Source organism: Scaptodrosophila lebanonensis, unplaced genomic scaffold (genome assembly GCF_003285725.1).
Source record: "Scaptodrosophila lebanonensis strain 11010-0011.00,11010-0021.00 unplaced genomic scaffold, SlebRS2 tig00000072-arrow-pilon, whole genome shotgun sequence".
NCBI lineage: Eukaryota > Metazoa > Arthropoda > Insecta > Diptera > Drosophilidae > Scaptodrosophila > Scaptodrosophila lebanonensis.
In genome coordinates this window covers 867,580-892,485 of record NW_022060558.1, presented here as the reverse complement: position 1 = coordinate 892,485, position 24,906 = coordinate 867,580, and the positions used below count along the sequence as shown (strand labels likewise).

General features: G+C 35.3%; 2 protein-coding genes across 2 annotated transcripts; one reads left to right on the top strand and one right to left on the bottom strand.

Annotated features, from left to right (window-relative positions):
• Positions 1-1,449: 1,449 nt before the first annotated feature.
• On the top strand, positions 1,450-9,616 carry LOC115625387 (odorant receptor 85c-like). Its single transcript, XM_030520425.1, has 5 exons — positions 1,450-1,994; positions 3,515-3,677; positions 8,274-9,266; positions 9,342-9,497; positions 9,560-9,616. Exons 1-5 carry the CDS (start codon positions 1,846-1,848, stop codon positions 9,614-9,616), a joined length of 1,518 nt encoding a protein of 505 aa, XP_030376285.1. The 5' UTR covers positions 1,450-1,845.
• A 4,294-nt stretch (positions 9,617-13,910) lies between these two features.
• Positions 13,911-15,288, bottom strand: LOC115625386 (odorant receptor 85c-like). The gene is made up of 4 exons (XM_030520424.1): positions 14,504-15,288; positions 14,243-14,444; positions 14,030-14,185; positions 13,911-13,967 (listed from the first exon to the last, which is right to left on the bottom strand). The coding sequence occupies exons 1-4, from the start codon at positions 15,286-15,288 to the stop codon at positions 13,911-13,913; spliced, it is 1,200 nt and encodes a 399-aa protein (XP_030376284.1).
• Between the last annotated feature and the right edge of the window lie 9,618 nt (positions 15,289-24,906).

Genomic DNA, 24,906 nt, shown 5'->3' with positions numbered 1-24,906 from the left:
CGTCATTGTCGTCGTAATATTTTATTGTTCCCACATATATAGGCTATGTTGTTGTTTCTGGTCAGCAGGTCTTGAGCCATGCGCCCAACCGATAAGCATAATGTGTGTGTACACTGTACATTGATGTATGTGCTGTTATTAACAAGGTTTGCATAATATACAATTAATTTTGCACAAAAGTCGTCATTTTATTAATTGCCTGCATTTGTTTGTGGTTTTATTTGAAAGGCGACCGATGTTCGACTATCAATATTGAATAAATTGTGCTGCCAAAATGCGAGCTGCCAAACGGAAAGCTTAAAACCATCAATACTAGACAACAAGGACAAAATGTTAGCAGGCAATAAGTCAACACACAGCACCACGTGACGGAGAGGACAACAGGGGCAAGCGGAAGGAGCACCAACCATAAGCAAAAATGTCCGTAAAGACCGCAAAGACTTCACATCAAATAGAAATTTGTGGCTTTTGCTAACGAAGCAACTGTGGGGAGCACAGAGCTATGCATACAATCATTCAAACACGCACACCAATAAATATACTATAAGTACGTATGTATGTATGTATGCACGAGCATATACATGTGTATAAAATTGGGAGCTCAACAAATTTGCAGGAAGTGCGTCAAGTGTCACAAACACAAATACACACAAGCATTTACATACGTAGAGAATTGCATTCCAATTAAAGCACTACTATAATAAATAAATATCTCGAAAAGTATTGGGTTTTCAAACAGCTATTCAGGCTCGTATAAGATGAATTCCACAAATGTTTTTTTAATGTAGTTCCATTACTTCGGAAAGTGAGTGTGCATTTTTCGCACAATTGAATAATCAAAATGTTAACTAGACTTAAGGGTAATATAAAAAGCAAATAAGGAACCACCACAATGCTTATGTACGAGTGCATCTAATGACCCATTAAACTACCCCTGCTTAAGTTACTTCTGGGAAAGGAGCTTTTTCTAAAAATATCTCTTTCTAGGCGGAAAAAATGACTTGCCACAAAAAATTCATATTGTATGGGTTTGGCCAATTAGATATCTTGTTTCGGACTTATTTATTTAAGTACGCTAAGTGAATAAGTTGCATAAGATAAGACCAAATTTAATATATTTGTAATATAAATTATGTACATATGCCTGCGTTTAAATATTTATCTGATCATGAGCAAAGTTGCTGAAAATCTAAAACAGAAGTAATAAGAATGAAAAGTTAAAATCCAGTGCACCTAACTCCCACAAAAGGAACATTTTTCTTTAACTTCTAAGCTTTGTTTTTTTAAATGAATTTGTTTACGAATAAAATAAAAAATATATAACCGTACAGAGTGTCGTTTAATGTCAATGGAATACATTTTAGTTTTTTTTTTTATATTAAATAAATTAGACAAATAAGATATGTATCCAAGTTTAAATAATAATTATCCGTATTGCATTTAAATTGGTATACAAAATAAATTAAAAATGGGTGATATTGAGGGCTTATTTGGATCAAATCTCAAGCTTCCGTTTTTTTATGTATTTCATTACTTGTATGCTTCGGCTCGTTTTGTAGCGCCTTACGAATAGCTTACTCTTACTTAGCTTACTAATGAATACCGGGACACGGATTTGGGGCGCATCTAGAAAAGCCCAAGCAGCTCCCGCATTCGGCAGTCAATTGCAAATACACCGACATGGCGGAGCCAATATGTGGGCTTTGGAGGCCTTCGACCAGGGACAAAAAGAGCAATTGGAGCATAAACAACGAGTGGATGATGTTCAGGCCGGCGCCAGAGGCACACTTTTGTCGAAGTGTATCTGCTATGCAAACATTGTGAACCTCTGCCTGGTGCTCCTCGATGGGGCGCTGTACGTGCCCCATGTCCCAGCCAAGGGTGTACACATTATCAAACATTGACTTCGTACTGGCCGGCATGCTTAAGTTGTTGTTTGTGCGGCACAAGAAACCAAAGCTCAGACATTTCATGCACGAACTGGAGCAGTTGTTGTCACGGAACTAACAGCAGAGCAGGACTACAGCAGAAGGCGTACGAACCGTCGGAATATTTACGCTTCTGTTCGCGCGTCTGTTTCAAAATTGCGTGCTCATCTGGACGTATAATTTGCTCGGCAATTTACAGTATTTGATCTATGAGCGTTGCCTGGACTCGCGAGTTGTGGGATAAACGTTGCCCTGCTTTCTGTTTAAGCCCGAGGTATGACAGCATTATTGGCCGTGCTACGCACTCCTTTATGTGCAGAATTTTGCAGGCTGTACTCCAGAAGCGGATCAAATGTCCACAGAAATGTTATGGAGTAGAAATAAGGTTCAGCGTAATTGATTTTATTTTCCGATTGGTTTCAGCTTCACTTTGTGGGTCAATGTGGGCAGCTACTGGAAGAAAAGGTAAATTGATCATAAAGCAATAGAATCGAACTTATTCCGCCTTCCATTTAAAGAAGATAAAAATAATAATGGTCTCAATACCCTTTATCTATTGGCAATCATAGGCACTGTGATAGGAAGCTTGGATGCGATCTATTCAAACAAAAATATCTGGTGGTGCGGAGTAGTTTCTGCACCGAAATGTGGCAAGAAGTCTATGGTGTCCTATACAGTGCTCAACAATCAACTGGTAGTGCCGCTGATCTATTTTCAGGACTAGTTTGACAATGTGAGGACTAAGGTGCGGTTTTAAATGGCAGCTATCTGGCCTACCTGAAATTCGTATGCAAGTTTATGTCAGTCATCTCGATAACAGATATTAAAAGTTAATACCGATTTCGAGGGCTACTAGCCCAGCAAACTCCAAACTCCTTATTGATGATCGCACCAACGCACACTGGTCCGAAATCCAAATTTGTGGGCATAAATTCGAAATAATAATAATAAGTTATAATATGTAATAAGACGCCATAAGTTGGGTTCAGTTTGGGCCACTAATTCATATAGCTGTCATATAACAGATAAGGCCGACTTTTACTAACTTCGGTATTAGATCATCGCTAAGAAGACACTTTAATGAACAATATTCCATTCAGTGCTATCCATGACAATCCTTCAACTTTTACTCCACGAAACAAAGCTTGCCAAAAACATCGCATAACAAAAACACATGGAACGAAGGAGCACATATACACAACTAAATTAAACACAATTATATTAAACATACTTTGAATATTACTTGTATTTTCTATATTTTACTTTAATTGTTTCAATTGGGCTTTTACCATATGTTCACTAAAATAAATAGCCGACTTTCAGGGCTTTGTAAAACTCTCAGAACTGCACTAAATAATTAAAATATTGGTTTCTATGACCGTTGCAGTATGCTCTTTTTTTTATCAAATCATGACTGTTCGCTTTGCTCTCTACTTTGGGACCATTGTGCATTCTCAATAACTCAGTAAGTTGGACCCACCAGCCCACAGCATTGTCAGCCAAGGGGCCTGGTCAAGTCTCTAGCGATGACTATGTTGCGATGTTGCCCAACGTCTCTGGGTTATACCCGAAATTCTCACACCCAGCGTCAGACGTCACATCAACATGCCGCCATACAAGATGCGAAAGATCCGTGAAGAGAAACATATGGTTCCCTGCATAAATTTGAAGGCCTGCAACGAATCCGAACAGCTGATTACCACCACGAGGACTACTTATCGCAGTTTCGTTAGTGCTCAGGACGAAAGTGTACTGAAAGGGGCTGCAATCAGGATGCTTTGTTGGCAATATTGTGTCCGGCGCTAAGTTAAGTTGTACGGATATTTTGGCAGTTATGCCAAACGGAAGCAAACAAAAACTAAACGTAGATCGGCGTTGGCGAGGCTTACCAAGTAGGAGCATGAACGCATTTTATAGACTAGATATACACGGGTGTATAAGATAATAGCTTTTTAAATTAATATTACAGATTACACTAGTTTGTACGTAATAAGCAGTTATGTGTGTGTATCAGGACCCAAGATTCGATTCCCTCGCCCAGTAGAAGCAGCCAACTAAAAAGGTCAACACGCGAAACTCTTGTTGAAGTTTGCTTCAAAATGCAAATTCGGTACACACGAATACACTTACATGCGTCTAGTGGGACTCAGTTGCAGGTGCACGAGTTGCCAATCTTCGAAGAACTCCAAATCAATTCGTTCAATTTCCTCAACGGCGCTAAGGAGCAAACTCTGAAGCCAAAGCAACGCATGTAAAAGTCGCACAAAATTAGTTCGCTGCTCATAAAACTTTTTTCTTGCCAAAAGTTTGTCATACTCCTTTGTGTTGTGCAACAACTTGGCTACTTTCCGTGCACACATTCCCACATAATATGTGTAGAATGAAACAGGAAGCTCTCCTGCTGGCCAGAGCAGCGCCACTTCACCTAAGCGCCGTGTTTGCAAAGTTTTGGCCATAGGTCCCAATGGTTTAATTGTATTTTTACTTTGTTGTAGTTGTGCTTCTTCTATCCCACCACCTTCTATAAACAAATACAAGTACATGCGAAAATCTGTTCGTAGTGCGGCCTACCTATGCATGCTTTGAGGTTTTAAACCTTGAGTACTAGCTTTGCAACTAGGTTTCAAACTGTTCTGTATAGAAAATAAATCGCGTACATACAAATAAATCTTTCCTAAATTTAAGACATAACTAGAAATTTAAATTGCATTATTTTAGCATTGGCTGAAGTGGATTAAGAATATTGGATGTTAAAAATATTGTATGCCAAATAGTGCTTCCTACTGGCCTGAAACCACAACTAAATTATGAAATGATGAACTACGAACTAATTTATGAGCTGAAATATTTAATAAGTATTTAATAATAAGTAAGAAATTCTAATCAAAAAGACACATATATTATTTTAAAAGAAGTTAAAGGCGTTATGCATTAATATCAGTGATGGAGATTTGCCTTTGAAAGGCTGGGAACAAAATAGGTTCTCCTTAACTCACTTAAAAAGAGTACACTTTTCATGCACTGAAGTTCATAGTTGTGTAGTTTCATTGCCATTTTCAAAAGCATAATACTTGACAATTATTTACAAAAGTATGTCATATGTTAAATTTGTTGTGAGCTACTAAGTATGTTCCAACATTCGCTTTTCCCTGAGGCCGAAGCATTTCTCCACTCTTATTCAATTCTGCCTAAGGTTTTACTTTATTTGCGCGAATTGTTATTAAAATCCATTTTCTCCGATTTTTTCCAGTATACGAGTATATCCAGACATTAAATAATTTATTGATTTCTTATAATAACAACAAAGCTACTTGTTTTCGTAAGTGTTGGATAGCATCACAATTTTTGCAAAATTATTGACAATTTGATAGCGAAGCAGTTTATTTGCTTTGGCATTTTACAGCTACGGATAAATTAGAGGATTTGGAATGATCTTGAAGAAAATAATTTCAAAATGCTCTGCGGCTTCCATAGCATTCTGCTGCTTACTTAAGTGATGTGTTAGAAACGAATATTTGGCAGCATTTGAGTATAGTGTTGTAACAGAATATTTGGCAGCACTGATAAGTTGATAAACTCAAAGACCCCTTGCAAATAATCGAAAAATATTCCGGCATCATCCTAAAAGTTGTTAAGCCTCTTACTAATATAATCCTATAACTAAATCTAAGTATATACATATTCGCCCGTTGCCCAGTACTAGTTTGTTTTACTGCAGGGAAGTGCATGCTTTGGTTTTAGTTTTCAGTCTTTTCTTTTGGATTCGCCGAATGATGTACGCGTGTGATAAATGGCTAAAATGTTCGTTGCCCCTGCCTGTCTGAGTTTTGGCGGATTTTTGTTATTTTTTTCTGCGCTGCACTCTTTATTTTGCAGTGCGCTTTGTTTTCCCCATTTAGCTGAAATCTCTTTGCTTGCCGTTTTTGCTCTCGCGGTTCCACCTGCATTCGAGCGTATGTGTGTGTGCGTGGCTTTGTTTGCATTTCACTTTTGCGCCTTGCTTTGGCGTTTTATGCATGGCATAGCATACTTTTTTGGGCGGCCTTTGCATGTGCGACTCACTCATCACTCGTCGGCATATCTACATTTATAACACTGGCTTCCACACATGCAGCCATCAAGGATGGCTTAACGAAACCGGCCTGTCTACCCCAACCTCTCCGCGTGTGTATTTTGTAGTTCTTTTGGCCAACACTGCGCTAGACATATAATTGGGTTAACGTGTTTTATGTGCGTAATTTATTTGATTTTCGTTTTATTTTCCACCACATTGCATTGTCGAAAAGTTGAAGATTTAATTTATTTCAAGTGCGCATTGGTGAATGATTGTGCGATTCGCTTCATTTTGGACTCGGAGCGACTATTCCCAATCCAACCATCGGACCCAATTCGACAAATAGCTATGCTTTCAGTTCGGTTCGGTTTTGAGTTTGATTTTTGTTTGGTTTGGTTTGGCTGACTTTGCTGTGTGTGCTGATTGCATTTATTTAAACGTTTCAATTTGATTCGCGTTTTTCTTGCCATCATTTCGTTTGGTTTGCTTTTATTGTCTGACTGCTTGTACGTTCGTATATACATATATATACAAGTATATATATATGTTATTACGTTTTCGTTGTGAATCGATTACATCTTGAAGTGATCTATTGTGACGGCTCACTGTATATGCGTGCATGAGGATGTGTGTGCCTGAGTGGCACGGAATTAGAGCTTTACAATGCTTACCCATAAAGAAGATGGCAAAATACGAGCTTACATATATGCCCAACAATATCACGTTACGTCAAGCTATTTCCTTTTGTACAGGTTTCCAAAAAGACATAAATTCAGCGACACTTTAATTCTGAAATCGGGTGTGAACTGAAGTGCAAAATTAGCTAAAACTGAATTTCTATTCTTAATATGCCTTTTCACTTTATTTGCTCATTTTAATACCACATTAATTATTTTAAAAAAATGTATTAAAGCAGCTCGTGAAAACAAAATAAGTGCGCCATCATAAATAACAAATGGAAAGATGTAAACTAAAACTGTTATATTTTATTATATTCCAAATAAAATGGATTTTAATGGGTGTACCCCATTCTCAATTCAAATAAAATGCATAACAAAAACAAACTCAAACGTCTAGCAGATCATGTTAACGCATTTGGGTTAGAGGAAATCTTTTTAAATAGCTCGGTATTTTAGGCGTTGTAACAGTTATACGACTTAGTTTGTTAGAAGAGTCTGAAGTTTTTCATTTCAAAATATTTGAAGCGAAAGTGCTCATATGATTGTGCACTGATCGAAAAATGAGTTTCAAAGAAATTGGAAACTCTTTATTCTTGGGAAAACATGCATTAATAAAGTTTAATTAGCAATGCCAACTCATGGTGTTGATTTTTCTCCTAAGCAACACACAAGTTTAAATACTTGTATTGATTAGAAAATCGTACGAACCGTAAATACCATCAGAAATGCGTATTTATACGGAAAATATTATCAAATGGACTGTTCCGCATAAATATAAATGAAATGCTCATTTATGTCTTTTTAATTGCTATAAAGCCAATTTGTTTAATCTGGGCGACTTGCACCTTTGACAGCCCTGCCGAGGACCTCAAACATCATCATGGAAATTGCTGTGTATTTTAAGGAAATTTCGTTTGCTTTTGGACGCATCTTGTATGCATTTGTGTTATTATCATCAAATACATGTGTCGTGCTTAATGTAATTAGTTTTGTAAAACTCCTATACTACGTTCCTTTAAGACAAAAAATGCCTCTAGTTGTCTCCCCAGTTCGTATTTCCTGACTGGAACTATTTAGCGAGGCCTCCATTAGTACTAGCTTCTAAGCTCTAATTTTTCTTTAATTCTTAGGGTATTTTTTTTTTAGATTTATTTTAAACATAACGAAAGAGCACAATTACTTAAAGTGGTGTTTATATACGCATTTTGACATCGATTTCTTTATTTAGAGAGCCTAGTCCAATATTATTCAACCACAAAGCAGCCGAAAACAACCAAAATAAAATGTAAATAATAATTAAATGGGTCAGTGGACAATGATAATATGCCAGTCCAACCCATAATTAGGCATATTTAATGTATGTTTGTGAAGCTAAATTGAATGCGCATCGGAAATCGTGAGTCGTCGACTGTCCACGCCTCGCGACTGTAAACTGTAATTTCAATGCATAATAAATCTGACAAAAGTCAAATAGATATACAACATAATCACATATAAAATGTATAAATCTATATATGCATGTATGTGTGTGAACATTATGCTGGCATATAAAAGTACGTGCGTTTGCAGCGCGACACGCATTGTGAAAGTTTTGAAATTTTTGTAGCATAGCGGAAGGCGCGCAAAATGCCGCAAACAAAAATCGATAGCTTTATGAAGTATGCCAACTTCTTTTACAAATGCGTGGGCATCGAGCCATACAGAAAAATTTCGCGTCCCGCCGAGTACAGTGCGTGGCTCAACATCGTCTACTGGGCGAACATCATCAATTTGCTTTTGATAATGCTGGCTGAGATAGTCTATGTTCTGATTGCTTTCGCCACGGGCGAGCACATCGTTGAGGCCATCATGACCATGTCCTATATTGGTTTCGTCATTGTGGGCATTGCCAAGATGTTGGTTGTGTGGTGGAAAAAGTCAGCGCTGAGTGAATTCATGCACGTACTGGAGCAGCTTTATCCTAGTACTGTGGCGGAGCAGCAAGATTATAGATTACAAAGGTATCAGAGTTTCTGTGCATGGGTTAGTATTGGATTTGCCACGCTCTACAGTGTCCTCATTTGGACATACAATCTTTTTGGTATTATGCAATATTTGTTATACGAGCGCTTGCTGCAAACGCGAGTGGTGGACCAGACGCTGCCCTACTTCATGTACATACCCTGGGAAAATTATGATAATTGGTCATACTACCTGCTGTTCTTTATGCAAAACTTTGCTGGTTATACATCGGCTGCAGGACAAATCTCTACTGATCTGCTGCTCTGCGCAGTGGCCTCACAACTCATCATGCACTATGATTATCTGGCGAGACAAATTGAGCAAAAGAAGCTCAAAGGTTGTTGGCAACAGAACTCGGAATTTTTGATCCACACCGTGCGCTATCACGAGCGCTTGCTCTCCCTTTCTGCAAGAATCAATCATATTTTTGGAGTACCTCTACTACTGAACTTTTTGGTTTCTTCATTTGTCATTTGCTTTGTGGGCTTTCAAATGACTGTGGGTGTGTCATTGGATACAATGATCAAGTTGACACTTTTCTTGGTATCCTCTATGTGCCAGGTTTATTTGATTTGTCATTATGGCCAATTGGTTGAGGACGCGGTAAGAATAAATTTGCTTTAAATCAAATATGTACATAAGTATAGGGTCCTATTTGCTATTTGCTTGTATTTGCAGAGCTTCGGCATCTCGAAAGCGGTTTATAAGCAGCAATGGCTAGACGCGGATGTTCGATATAAAAAATCGATTGCTCTGATAATAAAACGCGCTCAAAAGCCTGCCTTCCTGAAGGCCACGGTATTTATGCAAATCAATAGAGGCTCCATGACCGATGTAAGTTGAAAAAAAGCCACATAAACATATTTTCAAAAACTTGAATTTACTTTTCTTTGCAGCTCTTGCAACTATCATATAAGTTTTTTGCCCTTTTACGCACAATGTACAACAAATAGTCTAAGAAAATAAACTGCATAAATGCACTTAAGCATATTTATTTTATTTCAAGGTAAACATGTTTTTTTCCTTTAGCCCAAGAGAGATTTTCAACTTGGTCAAGAGCCATAGGAGAAGTTATTATTGTAGCTGCAGAATCCAGCAAAATTAGTTATTCGCCTTGCACTCCCAAGTAGCTTCCCACGTTCCACATTTGCCATGTACAACGTGCCCAAATAAATACACTTTATTGGGTTTTGTAAAACGTTATAATAAACTCCACTGCATTTAATCCAATTGCGTTATCGAGTCGAGACTGGGCTCGACCATTACAGAAGCGAGTCGATACTAGACTAATGATAAAGAGCTAGTGCAGGCATGACAAAGCCTACAGCGAAGGAGATGCATAAACAATTAAGATAACTGGCGTTTCCAGACAAAATTCAGTTATACATTTCGTTAATTCAGTTTAAATTCAAATTCAACTTATAAATATATGACAGTAAATAATATCTCCTCAAACAATTATGTTATTTTGTAGTATTTTTGGGGACTTATATGTGGGACCATTTTCGGAAGTCTGTATTCGTTATCGTTTGTTGGTTTTCATCGCTTCTTTATATAAATTTTTCGCAGCACACTATACGAAAATACTGTGATAAATATTGAAACATATCCTTTATAACGGGTTAGAGCTTGCATTCTTTTCGACAACCACTTGTCACTCCTTCTGCTTAGCCAAAGAGCATCAATTGAATAAATGAAAATATTACGGTTGGAGTTCTTTTCAATCTCGAGTTATTATTGAAACAAATAAATTATTGGGATCCAGATTTTTTTACACGACCATAAGTTGCTTATCTTAACTACAGACATGGCATGTACGAGTATTGATTCCAAAAATGTTGCAGTTCTTTAATACTAATTGTTTAGAGTCTTTATAGTTCTTTTGAATTTTCACTTTTTTAATTAAATAAAAATACGAATTTAAGCTATTGGTTCAAAAACGTACAATCACAATAATAATTGAGGCAATTTACAAAAATTCAAAAGTCTTTGGACATGGTTTTATTATTTCTAACTGAACAATTCATTATTACTTGACGAAATATGTACGAGTACTATCAATAAAATTACCGTTTAGTATTATCTTGGACAACAGCTAAAATATCTATATACGATTATACCATGACAATGTTAGATTAATTATTTACCAAAAAATTGCATTTTCTAAAGTTTTTTCGATCACCATAGGAACGTCTTAGGGCTGATAGTTTCTGGTTGATGGCAGCAAGGAAAAAATTGTAAATGGTTCTCAAGATGGACTCTTTCGTTGCGAGAGAATTTGGCATTTCAAATGCTGAACTTGATTTAGAAGCTGACTCGGTTCCGTGCCAAGCGTCTTGCTATTTTTTTTGAATCCTGCACCACTTACTCGTAAATCTCTATACGCTTTCAAAGGCTCAAGTGAGACAGCAACGCAGCTTACTTCGTAGTTTAATTATGCGGGCGCATGTGCCATAACCATATACACCATTCTATGCTGGCCATTTTAGAATCAAGGCTCACATATTGGGCGGCCATGGGACACATTTAGAGTCGGAGCAGCAGAGAAAAAAAACTATTGCATACTTTTAGCTGCTGTTTGCTTAGGCGCCTGCTTTGAGCTACAGGACCTGCAACGATTTGAGCTGATGCTTCTGAGCAAACATATATATTTAGTTGAAAATGCATTTGAGCTGCTTTCAGCTTTGGTGAAAATCTTTTGCTCATATAGCAACAAGAGCAACCAAAGCAACAACAACATCACTAAAAGCAAATGTAAGTTTTTTTTCAAGTATATTTTACGCTACGATGCACAAAAGTTGCGCTTATGAGTTTTTCGATTTGATAGTATACTGTATATATAAGTAAGTGTTTAAATGTGTGTGTGAATTTTTATTATTGTTGTTGTTTTCTTAGCAGTTCCAGCGTCAACATACGTTTGAAGCAGTGGACATCGACATTTCTGAACAAGCCGTTTTTGATGGCATGTAATGCAGTTTGTAAGAGACGACCGTCACGCATCTTAGTATATAAGTATGTGTGCTTGTTTGTAAATATGTATGTACATATGTATGTATGTCGGCTACGCACTCAACTATATTAACAATTTATGCGGTGAAGTGTGCGAGTGTCGACAAAACGAGTTGAGTGCAGAGTGAAAGAGTAGTTTGCGGCAGGATGCAAGCAAAGGAGCTACCATATTTGTGCTTATGTCGAGGTGCAGTAGGAGCAGCAGCAAAAGCATCAGCCAATTTTCATTTTGACGAATTTTCACTACACCTGTCACCCCCTCGTCCCCCAGGACTTACGCTTCAGTGCCTCGCAATTCGCCAAACAACTGCCACACTGCAAATCCATGCGCAGAAAATATATTAAAATCTATTTTTCGACTTGCCCACACTAACAGCTTGCCTTCCTAAATACCTACATGTGAGTGTATGTCGTCTAAAAAATATATATTTTTTATATACGCTCGTATATATATTAGGTAGTTCTTTGTTGTAGAATGTGTGTGAGTATGTGTGTATGCGTGTGTGGGGATTTATATTTCATTTTTATGAAATTTTTATAAAGCTCAAAATGTGATACATTTAATTTCTGGTCACGTTTTGTGTGATTTTCAAATGGCAACACGAATATCTCCAACAACAACAACAGCACCAAGATTTTTCAATACATCGCTACTGTTGTAAATGGGCGGATGTGTGTGTGTGTGTGTGTTTGGGTGCGCACTTTTTCCCGCTGGAATGTGCCTTTATTCCATAATTTAGATCACACAGTGCACATACAATATATTTGTTATGGCGGATACTATTTGCGTGTGTGCGTATGTGTGTGGGTGTGTGCAGCCATAAGTCTCTAGCGGCTTTTGTTTTCAGCCGTAATCCTGTGCGAAATTGTACGTTGGGAGCCAAAGGTCAGCCGGTTAGCTCAATAATACATGTTGCATGGGATGGCAGGGAAATTCCACGCAAAGTATATTGATAGACTGCAAAAAAGAACGAAGAACTAGGTGTTCCAGCGTTTAATGTCGCTTTTCATTGCTATCCGGCCAGCTATGTTTAGATACTATCGAATATAAATGACGGAGAGTAAGGCGAGAAATAGATGCCATGGGCTGCGAGTATGAATAATAATTAAAATAATATGCATAGTATAAAAGAAAAGTGTGGACGTAAGCCGCGTCAGGTCTTCTCAAAAATATATGAGTCACTTTAATTCTTTTAAAATCAGTGTTAAGGAATTAAAATAAAATATGCTGAGCAGATATCGTCATGGTGCCTATAGGTTTCTTTGATCGAACTTGTTCTGTCGTTAATGCATAACCTTTTAGTTTTTGTAGAATTGTTTTACTTTTTTTTTTCCACCCAAAGTATATTGATAGACTGCAAAAAAGAAAGAAGAACTAGGTGTTCCAGCGTTTAATGTCGCTTTAAAGAGTTTTTAAATTTTCATTCGAAAGTGAAATGAAAAATGCTTAAAAGGTAATTTCAATTTGTCCTCGCTGCATCTATGTAGGCAATCCTTAAAGTAGAGTCTACCGATATATGCTGCCAATATGCATAGGTAAGAAAATATTACGTCTTAGCAATTTAAATTCAATCCAAAAACAACTTTTCATTGCCATCCGGCCAGCTATGTTTAGATACTATGGAATTAAAATAAAATATGCTGAGCAGATATTCAGATGGTGTCTATTGGTTCCTTTGATCGAACGTGTTCTATGTCGTTAATGCATAACCTTTAAGTTTTTGTAGAATTGTTTTACTTTTTTTTTGACTTTTTCTACACTTAACGTAATACTTTAGATGAGTATTATTATGATGATGAAAATTAATATTACGAAAATTAATATTGAAATGGGAATCAATACAATAGTGTTATATGTATTTAGTGTTTACTCTTACAAGTTAGTTTCTTACTTTGGCTTCCATCGCATGCTTAATTAGTATTTTTTCCTATTCTTATATCACTTTGGTGTTGAATTCAAGAGATTAAATGCGGTACCTTTATATGGAATCCTATTCCAATTTAAGTAATTAGTTGTAATGCCTTATTTTTACGCTCGTTCTCTAATAGAACAGCATGGTCCTATAAGACTGCACACTCGACTATGGTCCACTTTTGTTAGTCAATTGTTCACCCTATTGTGAAATGTTCAAGATAAGTTAGCACTTGATCGTAAGACAATAGTTTATTTTCGAACATTTTTCCGACAACTTTTTAAGTTATGTTTATTATTATTATATCGAAAATAAAAAACAATAATTATATCCTGTATAAGGTTCGTAGTAGAGCAAAAAACTTGTAGGACATTTGGACGAACTGTGAATATAAAAAGGACACTTTTGTGGAAAATAGAGAATGAAAGACAAGGATCGGATTACCTCTGTCATGGTCCACATAGAAACGTCTAAAAAAATAGTAGCTTTGAGATTAACGGGCCTTTGTGCTCGCTGAGCTATTAGAATAAGCATCTTCCTATAACGTACATCTGCACCAGACCAGTCTGCATTGTATACGGCGGTGGATATATTGGCACTCTTAAATATATTTACATATAGTATTCAATGCTGAAATTTCGTTATACATATAGTTACCGCATCAATTAACAGTTGACTGAAGTAGCAAATAAGATATATTTGCACCAAGGATGATGCTAAAAAGAATGCCACTTTAATGCCCATTTCAGGACTAAGTCCAATACTCATTTGAAAACCCAGAAAGCATATACCCACTGAAGAGGCAAAGAAGTTGAGCAGAAGGGGAACACCGAAGATAACATTGATAGCATCCACAAAGCTGTAACAAGGGGAAGGAGGTAAAGAAATTACATTCATATCCCTTAGCAGATGACTTACTCTAGCAGTTTGTTGTGATAGATAATCTTCGCTTGCAATTCTTGCATGTTTTTGGAATGCCTATCCTTTAGATCGACTGCTTGAATCGTATAGCTCTCGAAACTGGTGGCCAAATAGTCAAAGTGCATTATCACTTGTGTCAAAACGGCGTAGATCATTACGTCGCTGGAAATGTGTCCTGACGTGGCCGTGAATCCAGCTATGGCCTGAGATACATACAATGGATAGAAGGTCCAGTTGTCGTGCCAATCCCATGGAGCATATGGTGTATAGGGAAGTGTTCTCTCGCCGTTAGGCCAAAGCACAAAATAAATTATAATACCTCCAAGACTGTAAGTGGCAATGAGGAGAACATACATTCCGCTGAATCCTCGCGTTACCAGGCGACAAAGTCTTAGATATCGATGTACTTTATAGTGCCGTTGATGCTCCTGTTGTTGACTAGGAAACATATTCTCCAATTGTTGGACCAGCTCGCTGAGTTTTGTCTTTTGTCTCCACCCGCTGATCATCTTGCATTCGCCAACTAAAGAGTAACCCATGCATGACAACATCATGATGGCCTCTATAAAGTGTTCGTTGTTCTTGAATGCTCGAACCACATACACAATTTCACAGATAATGCCAAAGTTTAGATTTCCCAAGTTGAGCAAAAAGTTAAAATAATGCCAGAACTTTACAGCTCCACTGATATCATTGGGCTCGCACGGGTCGATGCCAATTGTCTTGTAAAAGAATAGAGCAAGACGCATGAAGTCCTTGAAAATCACCACCGACTCCGACATATTTGCGACTGAAATTGAAATCGGTCAGCATTGGTGCTTTTATTGGACTTCAAGGGGCCATTTACTATGCAAATGACAACTGTCTAGACTCAATGAAATTAGTATCATATTGTTTTCAATAGCCAGTGCTTTCAAAACCTTGGCCGAGTTACATTTAAAGTATAGACAATGCATTTAATTATTAGTTTGTTTTTTTTCCAGCCATATGCGAAAGCAAAATGTGCAAAGAAGTTTTCATCGAGTGGAGCCAGGGTAAGGGAAAAGGTAATAGACATATGTACATATTTTGATTAAATATGTGCCATCATAATCAAGAGTACTGCGTTTAAAGCCGCAAAATTCTTTTTAAACATTTACAATTTACATTTTGAAGGCCGTTAATTAATTATATTCAAGTATGATCAGGAGCTGTACTAAATAATTAAAATATATTGTAGTAATATAGTTAATACGTAAGACCACTGTATATAAACATACTGTAGCAATATTGTTAACATCTAAGATCACTGTACATATGCATACATACATTTAAGATTAACTGTAAACACGCTCTCGGTATGTTTGCGAGAGAGCATAGAATAAGAGAGTATAAATATGTATGTAATAAAAAGTGTAATTACACACTGTACGAAAGGGGGAAAACGGGTATGCTAGCTTAGTACGAATGTAAGATAAATGTCAGTTTGATGATTGATATATTGATACAGCCACGCTTTTGCATAAAATCAGTTATCTCAAAAAGTATATGAAACTCAAAATCATATTTTCCTAAATACGAGAAAGGGAGAGCTTTTTCGATGCACCCCGATTCACTTTCGTTTTTCAATTTGTAATTTTAATGTTTGCTTTTATGGTACAATTTAAATCTATACGTGCATGTAATAGTATATCACTGGATTTGTTAACTGTTTTTGACTGTTGTTTGTTTTAGAAATTGTTTCCTTCTCCTTTTTATGAGAATTATTATTTTATTATTATTTTATTTTTATTATTATTTAAAATAATTTAGAATTATTTTGTTACACTTTTTATGGTTTTATTATTCTTGTTATTAATGTGTCTCAAAATTGATGTAGTTTTGTATATACAAGTAGTTTAAATGACAAAGAAATGGCTTAAATACTAATAGAGTAATAGACTGATTCTCACATAGACATTGACTGTTCTGTACTCTCATTTCCAATTATTTTGTTTATAGTTTAGTTTGCTATTCTGCCAAAGATATTTTGATCCACATCTTACAAATCAAGGTGGGCATTGCTCAACGAGCTAAAGGGAAATAATTGTCGTCCATGAAGAGATCGTAAATAAAGGTTAAAGATTAAAACATCTATAAGGTGTTACAAATCAAATATTTCAGATGGTCTAGAAAGGCCTAAAGTAGTTTAACATTCTGAGAATATTTAATTACAATTAGTAAACCTCAAGTGGAGCCTTTTGCTTCTAATAAGAAGAAAAACTTAATGGGTTTCAGCTTGAAAATTCGGTTACCAAAACTTTCAAATGAATGACACAATGTTCTGGTGATGACTGTTTTTTCGGATATTCCCTCCATTTAGGTAGGATGTGAAAAGGAAAAAAAAATAAAACATATAATATTTGTACAGTTCACATCGTGACTTTCAGAAGAATACTCAATACTCTGTGCAATGGCGAATTTTGTGCTCAAGGCAAAACACTAGGAATTAATTGTAATAGTAGCGAGCAGTGAAATATTGGCATTCAAATTATAAGCAAGGAAATACAACGGTCAACTGTGATAAAACAAAATCCAAATTAAATTTGATTAAATTATATCGTTAAGTTTAAAGGCAATAGGATTAATGTTACTAATACATGGAAAAGGCATATGGAAAAACTTGATTCAATAAAATTCAAATCTTTCCTGAATTCTGCTCAAAAATGTTTCTAAGCTTCATAAAAGTAAAAGTCGTACACTGTGAATCTTCTTAAATTTATTCAATATTCATTAAAGGACATCTATATTTGGTTCTAGAAATAATTGATATCATTAATTTTTGAAATTTTGGAATTTCGTTTGCCCAGATAAATTGAACTTAAACAAGACAAAAACAAGTAAAAAAGCTAAAGTCGGGTGTCCCGACTTTGAAATACTCTGTACATATGTTTACAATAATTATAGAAAATAAAAAAAATTAAGAAAATACAAAAAAAAATTTGATCGATTTTACCTCTCTCGGTATTCGAACTCACGTAAAGGGTGTATAATTGCACATTTACATAGCAATTGCGTCTGTGTGAGTGTATGTATGCCTATGCGCATCAATTCGTGTCTGTGTAAGCATTTTCGCAGTCAACCAAACAGCAACATCAACAACAGCCGCGGGCAGCGCTTGAGCAGCGCTGCATCAGCAAATATATTTATGGCTATAACTTCTTGTTAAATCGGTCTATCATAATGAAATTTGGCATACGGACATATAATAACTAACTGGGGGTATTTCCAAAATTCGAAAATTCGAAATTCCAAGAATTACGGGAGTTACGATTTGCGGGGAAGAGGGGGGAGGGAGGGAAATTCCAAAATATACATTTTCTGCGTATTCACATAAGGCATCTGGGACTAAAATTTGGTGTTCCTAGGTCTTATAGTCTCCGAGATATAGGCGATTATACGAATGGAAAATCGGGAAAACCCCCATAGGGGGGAAGTGGGGGGGAAAATCAAAAAAATAAAACAAACTCGTATAGAATACACACATAACGCATCTTCGTGCAAAATTTGGTGTCTCTATCTCTTATAGTCTCTGAGATCCAGGTGTTCATACGGACGGACAGACGGACAGACAGACAGACAGGGCTAGATCGACTCGTCTCGTCATGCTGATCAAGAATATATATACTTTGTGGGGTCTGCCACGCCTCCTTCTGCCTGTTACATTTTTCAGCTCCCGCAAACCTAATATACTCTTGTACATTTCATGTACAGAGTATAATAAAATGGGACTAGCAGTCCTGCAATAGAAAAATGTCAACATATTGTAAATACAAATGCCTACAAGTAGATGAACAAAAAAAAAAAAAAAAAAAAAAAAAAAACAAAAAAAAAACAACAACAACAACAACAACAAGAAGGAAACTATTAAAATAATATTGGGAGAAGAAGTCTATCATTCACTAGCGGCCTAGATATTTTGCAAGTATTTTTTGGTGCAAAGTCAACTAACTAAGACATTTAACGAAGGGTGTTTCAAACATTAAAAAAATCAATATGCAATTAAAATGCAACAGAGTTGATCAAAATTTCACAGAAGGGGAGGCATATCAGTACAAATTTGTATGTGCATGTCAAAAATGTGCAGCTATTGAAATTGCTGAAAAACTTTCCTATCAATGACTGGAAAGTGACAAAAAATTGGACGTATTGAAAACTATAGAATACTTTTTTGGGGAGACAGAGAAATAATTTTAAAATGCTGCCCTAGACAAGGAAAAAATAAATAATACTAATTGAAAACAGTGTTAATATTCATGACAAGTGTGTGTATGTGTAAGTACATTCATACTCACAATTCTGTACATACGTACATATTTATATTTATTTATATATCAAGAGAAACGTGTATACCCGTTGCAGCCGTGCATGCCATTTAAAAAAATGTGTTCTCCCAATTTTTGATGCTGGTGTAAGCTGTTTTAATATTTAATTTCACTTTACATGTTAAATGCAACAATGTGGAGAAGTCTTGCAAAGAATGAAAAAGATTAAATGGCAACAAAATATATATAAAAACTACACTAGAAGCAGTTGTTTGTGAGTGCAAGACAGAGAATGATAGCAAGAGACTGACCATGAGGCAATAGTAGTTGGACAAATATAATTCTGATCGTTAAAGTTATAGTATAGTATGTATTATAAACAATTAGCTAGAATAGCCAGCTCATGAATTTATCAATAGCAATTGCAATGGAAAATTCAATACATACGAAACAAATATCAAGCCATGACATAGGAGAGGCCAGAAATTGAGAGTAAACGCATTCAGACTCAAGTCAATTTTATGACAGAACGACGAGTGCTGTTGTAAACAAGGGTCAGTTACACTCAAAAAAAAGGTGTCTCAATGTGCTCAAAATACATGTGGTTTGATAAGACCATCAGGGAAACAGAAACAGTAGCAACAACAGATACTATGTCTTAAATAAAATATAATAGGCATTATGATTATGAAAATAATGGAGTTATCCAGTAATATAATGGATTAGTAGTTTAGTATTTATAGTAATTTATAGAAAAATATTTCAACCGTTACATAATTATAGTCAAACGATAACAATAATTAAATTTTGGAATAAATTGGACCCGATTTTTATGAAGTATATATGTCGTATTTATTAATATCAAATAAATTAATCAGAACCCCAACAGTCCAATAATGAATTTAATAGAATATTGAAAAACTCCAATCTTAACAACCACTACAACATTAGTGCTAGAAAAAGCAAGGAGCTTGTTGGTAAATACCTTGGCTTATTTTCAGCCTTAACAGGTGTTACAACAACATTTTTAGTGTTTGATTTGGTTGTAATATCTTTCAAAACAAGAGGATTTTTATACAAAAAGGCTTTCTAAGTGATATTGTTTGTATGATAGTTTGTTTTTATAGTGATTGTATCTGTAAACTATTTTTAAAAATCTGAATTTATTATTGGAACATACATCATACTATGAGTCTATCATTCTTTCCTCTCAAATAAAACCTTTACTCACCAATTAGTGAACAAAAACTTAAGTCGCAATAGTAATGACTTTACTCTGTACACCATATAGCGTTATACAATTTTAAATACAAGTACTATATGTACGTTTTTTCTCCGAGTATATACGTCTGCATTAGTTGATGAATGTGTGAATGTGGATATATGCATTTAAACGAGCTAACCATTGAGGTTTGTTCGATGTCCAAACGCCTGCCGCGCAATGCACACCTCCCGTTGGAATTTTAAAAATAAAAATGGAGTGTGTTTGTGTCGCCCGAACGGTCACGGCTCTATATTATTGTTGCATCACAGTTTGTGGCACAGCATGTGCTTGTGTTTTTTCAATTAGCCGCCATTAAATTGAATTCAAATATTGAAACAATATGTTGACCGAGCTGACTCGCGTCATCGTGCTCCGTTTTCCGTTTTCCGTCGTCCATCGTCCGTAGTCCGACGTCATCCGGTGCGGGTGCATTTCAATTTTGGCTTAGCACTTTGCACTCGACTGTGATTTATTGATTTTAGGCAGTAAACCTTGTAAACCTTTTTTGTTATTCACTCTCCCCATGTTGGTGGTGGCAAATATTTGGACTAAATTTATAAAAAAGCAAACTGTTTTTAAAAATGGAAGCGGAAATTGCCAAAATGTGGAACAACACATATTTTTTCTATTTTCAAACATTTGTTTATTTAAGCATTTACTAAATATATTTGAATTGTAAATGGACGTTGTATTGGATAAGAACTTTTAATAAATACGCAAATGGTGATTAATCTTATATTTATTTTGTTTAGGTCTGAGATGAAGCTATTTGCGATGCACAAAGTGCATTAAGTTTTAAAATATAACCCATTTTTTTCGAATTGAATTTGATTCCTTTCTCCATTTGTGTCTTTTTTAACGACCTGTAAGTTAATTATATTCTCACATAGTCAGTCGCTTACTTTGAGTCCAGTATTTCAGGACAACCAAGTATTTATAATTGTCTGTTGTGCGAAGAAGACGAATGTCTTCCAAGCACTAGTGAAGACATCTGAAAAACTCTCCTAATATTGCTATAATATATATATTTAAATCAAAATGATTTTCAATCATATATTTTTAAAAAATAGAACTTCATGTGCTTATTATATCTGTTTTCATTGTAATACACTGTTTAAATTTTCTTATCATAAAACCCTTTAAACAATGTTATTCCACTAAAAACAGTCCGATTTGCACCACTCTAGTACTCTATGAGCTCATATAGCCGCTAATAGAAGTTTGTGTGTATGTTTTTAATGTCGTTAAATCAGATTTGATGTTTTCTTTACAAAATGGCTCTTATATATTGCCTATTAAGCCATAAATGAGTGGCCTTGTTTTGAGTCGTGGCTAGACAATATTTATTGGTCACTCACACAGTGCGTTGACTTCAGCCTCATAATATGTTTAGGATTGCTGAGAGACATTGCTTTTATAGCTTTTACCTATTCCCAATATTTATTGGACAATCTTATTGATTTTCTCACATTTGCATGAGCTTAAAATATGTGTACTCTTATTATTGCTACGTATGGTATATACATTTTATAAATAAAAGGAATTGAACATTTTATCTTATGTTAGATATCCCCAACTAAAGCTTAAATCTCATGAAATCAAGAATCAATTGAAACTTAAATCAAGTCATCCATAATGAATAGAGCTTTGGTATTTAGAAATTTTACGATAAATATAATAAAATGTAAGCACACAAGTATTGTTAGAAAATTGAATGATTATATGTTATCGTTTGTGTTTCCATATTAAATATACGTTATTTTTAACATTTCTTAGAAGCCCTGTCGGAAAGGCTGCCGGAAACTTTGTTTGGTGAACTGTGATATAAAATGGCTATTCGATTTAAGCAAACCAGATCTAAGGACGTTAAGTCCAAAATGGTTGCACTTTCACTGCCACACAGTTATTGGAGTTGGCTGTTAAAATAAAGTAAAATTAACAATTCCTTAAGTAAATCAAAAAGTGATATATTCTGTTCATTATTAGTATAATTGGAATGATTTGTTGGTGGCCTCGATAAGGAGGAACAATGATGCAGAAGAGTAAATATGAGTGTGTTGGATGGAGAAATGATTTGTGTTTTTTCGCAAATGAATTAACTAATTCATTAAAGAACTTAGTACGATCTAATTGTAATTGTTTGATCTCATTCAAAGGAACATGAAATTGTAAACGATTAATCGATTTTATTATTGAGTCTGTCAACATCGATTATTTTGCAGTAATACGATTTTGTAATAAACCTAGTCAATTCATGAAAGTTAAGCAATTGTATTACAAAAGGCATTTGAGAGGAAATTATAGTATATAATATTAGCTGCTAGCGAATATGAGTAACATGGCTGTTATATCGAAGCTCAATACGGGTACGGTAAAATCGATCTTGAATCCCAGCATATCTTGATGGCTAAAGACGTATGTATGCATATAGGCAATTAAAACACATATTTTGAATATACAGCAGCTTGGAAGCTAAAACATTTTTAATTTTTTAATTTTTATTTATATATTATTTTTATTTATTTATATAAGTTTGTTTATTAGAGTGCAGCTCCTTTTTTAATGTTATTTCTTCAGGTATGCCTATTATCTGTTTAGTTTCTTAGGATTGGTAACTTTTCCTAGAGTTCTTGGTGTGACAGGCGAATTAAACAATTTAATTAAAATGTTTTATTCTGTTCCTTATTAGATTTTTATGCTTGTTACATAACAATTAATTGAACAGTGTTATAATGAATGACTTGTGGATGCACCATTTGGTATCCTGAACGCATAATTTTGTTGTTACTCGCACATGAGACATTCAGAAGTGACCGATTGTAATCCATTCATAATTAAAGCTTTATTAAATTGAAATTCATATTCTGCATACAAATAATGTAATGATGCTCAAACACGAAAAATAATCTTGTATAAGCCTTTCAAAATGAGACATAAGTAGGGCTTAAGACTTAAGTAGGACGATAAGTAGGCTGCAGCGTTACACACAAAGGAGCGGCTGCTCTATGTGCAAAGATAAGCAGTTAGATTTCTTTTGCTCATTACTCAAAACAGCTTAAAAGAGAGCAACAGAGAGGAAAGTCAGTGGATGTGGGTGGGAGGACGAAGGCGAAGGCGCTTGGGCCGTCAGCCACATAAGAAATGCATGTGCACATAATTCATTTTTTACGCTAGATTACAAGAAAGTAGGATTGCAGAAGGGGTTGGGTGGGGACGAGAGGGGAGGCGAAAGTAAAAGAGCCGCCACTGAGGCATTCTGTGAGCGGCGTGCTTAAGTAGCTACAATACACACATGCACTCATACATGTGAAAACTTCCTTAGAAGAAAATTTTGTTGAAACAGACTAGGAAGGACGCGCCAAACGAAGATACAGAGACACAGTGCATGGGAATTCCATGTAATTTGATGAAAATGCAACAATATCAAGAATATCCAAAAAGTCGAAAGTAAAATTTTCGAGACACAGGATTTATTAAAGCTGATCCATACATATTTGTTAAAAATATAAATCAGGCGGCTTTCATAATGAAAATAAAGTTATATGGACAGTTCTTTATTAGAACATTATTAGAAGGCAATTTTAAGAATAATATTGTATTGTATGCAAGTGCAAAATGAAGTAGAATTGAAAACAAAAACCATTTGCAAATTCAAAAATTAAATTGTAATTGCTATTAAAGTATAATATGAAGAATTCCATGAAAGTAATATGCATGTTGTGCCAGCATTTCGTGTTTCCAATCCCCCTTATTGACAATTTTTTAACAAATGTTCCGTTTTTTGTTTAACTATTAAATAAGTTTCTATGATGATGAGCTTTTTCATTTTTCAGATTATGTAATGATGTATTTTCTTATAAAAATTAAATTAAGTGCATAAGGATTGGAAATTTTGTACCGGATAACATCCGGACATTGCGTAATTATTAAAAAAAAAGTGCAAATACTTACAAAAGTCCTAAAATCATTATAAAATCTTACTTGATATGTTAATATATTTATTCTCCTTTTGTATTTTATAAATACATTTTACATTTATAAGTATTGGAGCTATTAAGCACATAACATCTGAAATAACTAAGAATTTATAAAGAATGTACAAAATCGTAATAATAAAACGAAATAATTATTTTATTTGATAAAGTAAATATTTCTTGTAGCTTCATGAAATATTTGATGTGTTAGTTTTATTGACATCTCGTCAAATTTTCATGATAATCGAATGGATAGAAGCACAAAGTAAGCAAAGTAAAGATCGAAATAATAAGTTCTGCTTTTAATTCGGTAAAGTATTTCCGAATCGTTTCAATTTTTGTAACAACCTTATGGGGAAGTTCTTCAGGCGAACTTCTTTGAATTTATTTATTTTATGTAAAATTTCCATTTCTTTCTGTGAACATTACTTCACCAGTTTGTTATTAAAATAAGTCTAGCACAGTGTGCATCATGAGCGCTGCAGCGGCAAACGGAAACGGAAGCAGTGGCAGCAACCAAGTTTATTTTAAAGTTTGATGCAAAACCCAAACATACATGCATCCACACTTCTAAGTAGTACACGTGCGTGTGTGTGTGTGTGTGTGTGTGTGAAAGTTTCGTGTTGCAGTTGTCGACGTTGACTTTTGTGGCTGTGTAAGTGTTGAGACTTGCGGTGGTATCTGTTGCAAGGCACGGTATTTTCGGTTGTGCGCGTTCGGGTGTGCTCGTATACATACCCATATACTATGCGACTATACGACCTGCTCATACCTATGTATGTGTTTTTGTGCGTATGCGGGTATGTGTGGGTGTGGGTGAGTATGTGTATACCGCAGGTAGAAAGGAAATTAAATCAGCGTCTTTTGGAATGCATGCAC